Source organism: Silene latifolia, chromosome 6 (genome assembly GCF_048544455.1).
Source record: "Silene latifolia isolate original U9 population chromosome 6, ASM4854445v1, whole genome shotgun sequence".
Classification (NCBI taxonomy): Eukaryota; Viridiplantae; Streptophyta; class Magnoliopsida; order Caryophyllales; family Caryophyllaceae; genus Silene; species Silene latifolia.
In genome coordinates this window covers 65,487,854-65,495,968 of record NC_133531.1, presented here as the reverse complement: position 1 = coordinate 65,495,968, position 8,115 = coordinate 65,487,854, and the positions used below count along the sequence as shown (strand labels likewise).

The 8,115-nt window shown below is 38.1% G+C and overlaps 1 protein-coding gene across 1 annotated transcript; it reads right to left on the bottom strand.

The window, feature by feature from the left end:
- Positions 1 to 1,127: 1,127 nt before the first annotated feature.
- On the bottom strand, positions 1,128 to 7,128 carry LOC141586839 (uncharacterized). Its single transcript, XM_074408224.1, has 3 exons — positions 6,584 to 7,128; positions 4,218 to 5,835; positions 1,128 to 2,479 (listed from the first exon to the last, which is right to left on the bottom strand). The coding sequence occupies exons 1-3, from the start codon at positions 6,963 to 6,965 to the stop codon at positions 1,396 to 1,398; spliced, it is 3,084 nt and encodes a 1,027-aa protein (XP_074264325.1). The 5' UTR covers positions 6,966 to 7,128; the 3' UTR covers positions 1,128 to 1,395.
- Between the last annotated feature and the right edge of the window lie 987 nt (positions 7,129 to 8,115).

Here is an 8,115-nt window from a genome sequence, read left to right as displayed (position 1 = left end):
TTAATTCATTACCGAAATAAGGAAGAAAGATTACAAAATTTGCGATCCGAAAATTCTCGAGCAAAGTTACGTTTAACAGTGTTTTTAGCCAAGCAAAAGATAACTTAATATTGTTCTGAGTTCCCCTTAAATAATAATAAAGGAAAATTATTAAACAAGCAACTAAAGGGCCGAAATAAAACTTAAACAAACACGGCCTGTTCTGGAATTTAGTCGATCGACTGAAAATCTAGTCGATCGACTAAACCAACTTCAGCATAAATTCACTTTAGTCGATCGACCAAAACAATTGGTCGATCGACTAATGTCACAGCTCAGCAACGACTCTTCTTTTCAAAAGTGCTTCCTCATTTGCTCACGTATCTCGAGACGACAATTTCCGAGCTCCAACTCTTCCAATATCAAAAATGCAATAACGGGAACAGGTTTTGGCTTGTTTAGCTCGCCTTGGGTCCAAACATGCATAAAACGCAAAGTAACCCAAAGTAGCCGATTCATGGGAGAATAGTAGCTAGTCGCTAATAAATAAGCATAGAAATGTGTACAAATGAATAGAATAATTGTATGAAATAAGCACGCATCAATAATATCTCATAATTCATTAGATTTATAATTTAATTAGTAAATAATAATGATTGCTCTTAAATAATCTTCTAATCTAATATTTCAGATTTATTTAAATGTATAACTCTAATACAACTAGATAATTTACTAATATGATAGTAACCACCCATGTGGCTAGTAAAAGCAACAATAATAGTAGCGGGGTAGTGAAAATCATATTAGCAGCAACGAGATTATTGAAATTAACAATAATAAATGCGGGTAGTGAAAGAAAAAATAAATAATAGTTGTGAGAGAATGACACCCAATTTGGGCGTCACCCGGTGACGCCCTATCACTATTCAATAGGAAAACACTCATGTTCACCATGCTAAAGCGATGAAGTGTCACCAACCAACCTACCGTAGCTCAATTTCCCATCTCTCTCCCCTTGGCCCTTGCTTTCCCCATTGTTTTATTTTACCGTTACTCAAATACTAACCATCCTGGGACTTATAACAACCTCATCCTACACTAAAGCTTCGAGATAACAATTATAATTTGAATGTATTCGTACAAAAATCTTACACAAAATTAATGGTTTCCATCTACATCTAAGGCAAAAGCTTGAGAGCCAAACCATTCATAAAATTATTTTTGCAGTAACAATATTTCGTAGAACATGTTATTTATTCTAAGACTGCGAAAAAATGGGATAAATATTAAAGAAAAATGGAGATAATAAATACCCTAGAACATGTTATTCTAAGACTCAGATGATTTCTCAGACAAAACCAACATCCCAGGTGTCTCTATGCTCCACCCAAGAAAATCACAAAAAAGGCCTTCACCTTACACCCTTACTTCACCAGACTTCTTTAAACTCCCTAAAATCCCATCAATTAGAATCCCCTTCTCAACCTCGGCCCCTTCAGCAACAAATGTGTATTTCTTTTTTGACCCGTGTTTATATCCATTGCTGCTGGTAGACCCAGCTTGACCTTTAACCTCAGCAATCAATGATCCTAGCCGGCTGGTTTCATCCTCACAAAAATCGGGTGGGCTCTCAGAATCCGGCCTATTGCCTCTCGGGTCGCTCTCGTCGTTGGTGCTATACCAGGAATTCAGGATTTGCAACAACGAGTTGTCACCCTCGACCACCTTTGAATTAATTTGCTCCTCCCCTTTGACCGGATTTGACGAACATGACTGATCCTCTTTTTCTGAGTCTGAAAACTCATCCTCCACAGACATGGCTGATTCATATTCGACATAAGACCCATTTAGGCTAAGATCCGACTTGGTAACAGGCCCAAGTTCTTCCCAGGGCGACTCCACTTCATCATCTTTCCGAGCTGAGTCAGACAGTTCAGTGTCTGATCCGGTTGACTTCTTCAAACCCAAGGATTGAACCCCAGGAGAGTAAACCACATTATCAGGAAAAACCTGGTCGGCTTCTACTTTAACCCCGGGCATTACCTGAAGGAGAGAAACAAGTTTCGGATATCCGAGTTTTTGGTGGTCGAGAGCGTATCCATATTTCTCTAGAAACCGCTTTTTGAAAAGAGCCATATTGAAGCCATCAGGATGCCGAGTTAAAATCTTATCCAAGAGTTTCTGACAATCAGACAGGATCTCAGTCCTGGATTTTTCTGAAATCTTCTTGGGAGCAATGGAGGAAACCCTTAACTGAGAATTATCAGGAGACTGAGGATTCGAGAATATGGAACTTAACCCGGTTGGGTTATGAGGTTGTGTGGGAGCCGAAGATTCTTCATATAGAGAAACGAGTTTAAATCGAGGGTTTTGGGTAGGTAACTCCTTAATCCATTTCTTCTCTGTAATTAGTAAATCAACCAAGTGATGAATATCAATTGACTGAAGAGGTCGAAGAAACAAGGGCCCCTCCTTTCGTAGCTTATAAGCAATCTGCTCCCTAATACAAAAAGAGTGATCAGCTTTCCAAAAGTGAGTTACTAAACAATAATATAAAAATTGCAAATAGTGAGTCTCCTATGAGAAGGCCTCACATGTACGGCCAACCCAAATCTTTATATACTCCGTATATAAGGTTTCGCTTAGGATAGGCGTAATTATTACTGGGGTAATAGAGCTCAAACAAGGGGAATGTGGAGAAACTATTACTCTCATATGGGGTAATGCATTAACCCTAGGGTGGGGAAGTTATTACCTTATTTTCTCATCCCCCTTTTACCTTTCACTTCACCGCCACCAGTTTCCTTTTTTTCATTTTACACTCTATTACCCTAATAACAATCAATTCATCCCAAGCAATCTCTAAGGGCTAAGAAATTGTCTCGTACGTGAGAACATGTCATATAATTTTTTGCTCTGAAAATCATAACTTAAAAACAGCAAAACCTAATAATAATCGTGAGAATTGAAAAAGAAAATTTATGAACAGTTACGATTGCTAAATTTGAGCCCAGATATACGCAATATTCATTTAACACCATTTGATGGCATACAGATTAAACCACAAAATGAGCCACAAAATGCCCAAATACGACTACTATTGCAACATCATAGTATTATAGATGGTCTACAAGAAGGGTTTTGGTAAGGAGAAATTTGGTATCATACAGAGCAGGCCACACAATGTCCGAATATGACTATTGTTGCCACCATCATCATACAAAAGACGGATTTCAGGAGTCTGCAATACAGAGGAAAGGTAACATGTGTACAACATAGAGGCCCCCCTTTGATAAATCTTCTCAAAGGGCATCTTAGTCACTTGTTCAAACATATCTCGAAGTTAGAAATACTTAAAGAAGAAAAGAAAAACCTATTCTGGTTTGAAAAAACCTATTCTGGTTTGAAAAAACCCTTCTTTCTCCTCTTTTCAACTATAAACGTTGGATTCGTGCTATCTTAGTCGGTTCAGCTGCTATAGCTGCTCGTAATCCACAAACCATTCTGACAGGGGGTCAGAATTTCTTGGCCCAAGTTTCCTTTGGGTCCTAATCCCAATATGAGCCGCACGCCTCATTTGCCCCCAAATTGACGGGTTAGTGTGAGTTTAACCATGCGGTTATGCACTCTTCGAATAGGAATCTATTTTCTGAAAGATCCTGGCTTTCGCCATTACGTTTGATGAGAAATAAAAAGGAAGATCGAAAATTCGAGTGGCTGAAGCTCAAGCAATCACAGCACATGAAACCATTTTCTTTCTATCAAGAAAAATTATGGTAGAATAGCTGATATTTATATCAGTTAATGAAAAAGCCCAATGCAAAATCTGAAATTCTGAATCCTCATAAAAGTCAAAAATTGCCTTTCAAGCTCCAAATTTATTATGAGGGCAAAAAAAAACAGACATGCAACAGAGGCTAACTGCCTTCTATGAAAGGGTTAGTGTCAAGGTATCTTTTAGACATAATAAGACAGACCTTTACTCAATAAACTAGTGCATGGACAGAGCAGTGGAAACTAAGCATGTGATATAAAGAAAAAAACCAAGAATGTCCTGAGTTCTATTCTGTTCGAACTAAAGAAGAGTGAAATATTGTAAACTTATAGGAGTTCCACATCCAACATTATAAACCAAACAGACACAATAGTGTCTAAATCGCACCTTTTTCATGCACTCTCCAATTACTAACCCCGCGGCACCAGAAAAGATAGGATTTGCCAAGGACAGAATAGTGTACCTTGATAGTGCTTTGAAGACAATTTCTGATCCTCGGTGTGTTTTGAAAAAAGATCGAAGAGCACTCCAAAATGGATCCTTCGTGAAAAGGTCATGCTTTCTTGGGGGTGAAGCTTCATTGACCAACTTTTTCATGGGTGGGAGATCATCAGATTTCCTTGCATCTTCTTCAACAGGACTTGGATCTATAGTGGGTGATTGAAATTTATTTGGCTTATCGACACCTGTCTCATTCCTCCAAGTTTTACACCAGTTTATTATCTTAGCAATGAAACCTAAACTAGCTTCAGAGTTTCCAAGTGTGTCAGTTTTGGCAACGGGGCTCAACGCATTTCTTGATTCACTCGGGTTTTTTTCAGAAATCGACTTTTCTAGGACCACATTTGTAAGTCTCTCAGGACTAAAATCCCGTCCTAAAGAAGCTTCAGACTTTTCAATAGTATCAGTTTTTGCAACAAGGTCCATAGCATTGCTTGATTTACTCTGCATTTTTTCGGATACTGGCTTTTCTGGGATAACATTAGATGTAAGTCTCTCAGAACTACCATCCTCTCGTTCGGAATCCATGCTACCCTGAAACAATTTTGTCCAAAGGTTTTTGAAAAAGCCGTTTTTGTGTTTTGGATTGTGTTCTTCGGTAGGGGTCATAGGACTCTCAACTATCTCTACATTAGAAACTCCTTTCCCATTTGGATCCTTGATAGAAGCCACGCCATTCTCACTTACGAAAGCATCTGACGCTATTTTCTCAGAGGTCTCTTCCGCTGGTTTCTCTTCCATACTAGTCATAATCTCATCCACCTTTTTCTCAGATGCCTCTTCAGCTGGCTTCTCTTTCATATTATTCATAATCTCATCCACTTTTTTCTCAGATGCCTCTTCAGCTGGCATCTTAACCACCACCATTCTTGTAATCTTTGGAGTCTTGTCATTTTCTTTAGCAGTCAACTGCGCACATTTGCTTTCAACAGGTTTTGGACTTGTAGTTGATACCGGTTTCACAAAGAACTGACCATCAGGACGATGTTCAACCTTTACAATACGAGGAAAAGCCATAAGAAACCGAGAGAACTTCTTATGACCGTAAAAGTCTTTATCGAGTACCACTTTGTCTTTTATAAACAGATCACGAAGTTCGGAAATTTTAAGTCCTTCAACGTGTGAATTCAAAACACGGCGCAACTGCCTCAAAATCGCCATTGGTACAGGTCGTAGCCGGGAGTCCGATGCTAGCTCGGGGTTCAATGAATCTTCGGCCTCCGAGTACTTTTGCAGCTCAGAAACAGTAAATGGGTCTTGGAGGGGCCCTCGATAATGGCCATACCAAGAATTGAAAGGGCCATCTGGAGGTTGGTTAAAATGCTTGCCGGAAAGGTTCTCTCCTTTGGCTAGCTCATTCCAGTACCACATGATGCTTGCTGCACTATAGAGGACACCTGAAGTGTTTTTAACTTCTCTGGCAGCTAACAGTATGTTGTAATTGCTCATTCTCAGTTTATGTAAAATACCAGCAAAGTCCTTATCACCTGATATCAAAAAAATATGTGCCGGTGGAGGGTTCTGAGATACCCAATACATAAGATCCACAAGAAGGGACCTGTCAGCACTGTTCTTCCCACCTGACAGGATACAATGCACAGGAAAGGAGTTGTTATCCTGGTACTCGCGAGAAAGAGACACCCGCATTTTGAGACACTCGTTATTCCTTAATACAACAACATAGAGCCTTAATCCCTAAATTATTTGGGGTTGGCTGACATGAATAATCCTTTGAAACCGTTACTGATTTGTTCCGTACATAATATGAGTAAATATAATGATTATGAAATTCTAGACAAAACACAAAGAGGTGTGAGATTGGCAAAACCAGACATTTCCACATTTCCACAATACACTTTTAACCAGCACAGCCTGCTTTCATTTCTACCGTTCATTGAAGTCCCACAACAGACAAGAACAACACGCCATTTTAAATCCCGACTTAATTACTGAGTATTTTCTTTCCACAATCTCCATTAGCAACCACAAGTAAACCGTGCCTATCTTTTGAATTTATAAGCAGAGTAAGAGCGTGCCAAAAAAAAGACCGTTTTCCATTGTTTGAGAAGACATGAGAAATTAAGAATTCAATCTATCAAAAATGCCACATTCAGAAACCACAAAAAACAGTAACCTAAGCTAAATTCATCAAAATGCCTCAAAAATTCGCTAACGTAACCCCCCAACAACTCAAAACAAAACCCAATTTGCTCTAACAGCAGATGTAAACAAATAAACTCATCACGAAATCACTAATTAACAACAAAAGTAACAACCATTATTAATAAATTGCAAATAAAACAGAATTATGAGAAAATCAATACATACCATTAGGAATATGAATGAGATTAACACCAGTGCTAGACAAAGCTTCTTGATTAGACCTATTAAGACACAAAATGTCGCCAAATGCAGTGATTTGAACAGGACCTTTAATCCCATTTGCTCTTACAGCAGATGTAATTGATTGTGCAATCTTGAAAACATTAACCCCAGATGGTACCCCACAATTCTCTATGTCCCACCACACTGAAACCCTCACACTCCTGCTCTCCTCATCGTGTCGTCGAGACGACAACGACGAGGAGGAGGAATTATAATGGGGCGATGATGATGGTGAAGAAGTGGAAAAGAGGGAAATGAAGAGGGTTCTTGAGGTGGGTTTTAGGAGTTGTGAAATGGGTTTTGTTCTTGTGGTTAGGGAATTCATTGTTGATGTTGGTTGAGAAATTTGGGTGATTTTTTTAGGGTTTATCAGAGGAATTTGGGGATTTTAGCATGTTAATTGAGTTTTCGTGGGATTTGATTGATTGATCAAATGGGAAAGGATTTTGATGGTTTGGGCGAAAGCAATTAAACAAGTGAGCTTAAACCCTTGAAAAACCCTACAATCATGTATTACTCTCGTGAGTTTTTTTTTCTTAATTATTTTTAACTTTTTCCTTTTATCGGCCAAATCCCTATTTACTAAAAGAATACGCGAAACTTCAAATTTTCCCGCCTAAACAAATTTCCTAAAATAAAGTTTAGTTATTTTTAGCATATGCTATAAGTATGGTGGGTAATAATACACATATTCATTCAGATTTATATATTTATGTCATTAGTAATATTTTACATTCTATACAAAATTATCTCCAATCTTTTTATGATACTAGTTGGTTGCACCGCGCGCGATGCGCGCGGTACCCCAAGATATACGATTTTTGCCTTTTCAATGTTTTCGAATGTTCAATTATAAATTTGTTTTAATCGATTTTATGATATGTAGGTTTAAATTTAATAATCTATGTTGGCTGCATTTGGCATTCGAATAGTAGCATTATATTCATTGCTTGTAAATATTGGTACATTGGATTAATCTAACATGTACATTTGAATAAAAGCCGCATAAACATTTCCGTATGCAGATATTTCTTCTCCATTAGCTTCATAATCTGCTGCATTTCTAAGAACAATAGATACCGGTTCATATTCTACATTTCTTGTTTCGAAGTACTGTCGATCATAGTCAGTCGCAATCCACAGGTATGGTTGGTATCTTTGAAGTTCTGTAGACGCCGTTGTTTGGAAATTGGCCCGACCCCGATTTACTTTCTCAAACATTTTAGAAAGTTTGAAAGCAGAAATGCATTCGTCAGTTGAAGACCCAAACTCGATTATAACAACTCTTGCAAACTCATCTTCATTTGTCTCCCAAACAATCCTGATTTTTTTGACTAAGTATCCAAGGGCTCTCAGGGTATGTTTTACTATTGTGAAGCTTTTGCAAACATACTTACCATTTTCATAATGGCCAGGTGCATTTGCTAAAACACATGAAAATGGTTTAATGTAGTTGATAGACATAATATTTGTGT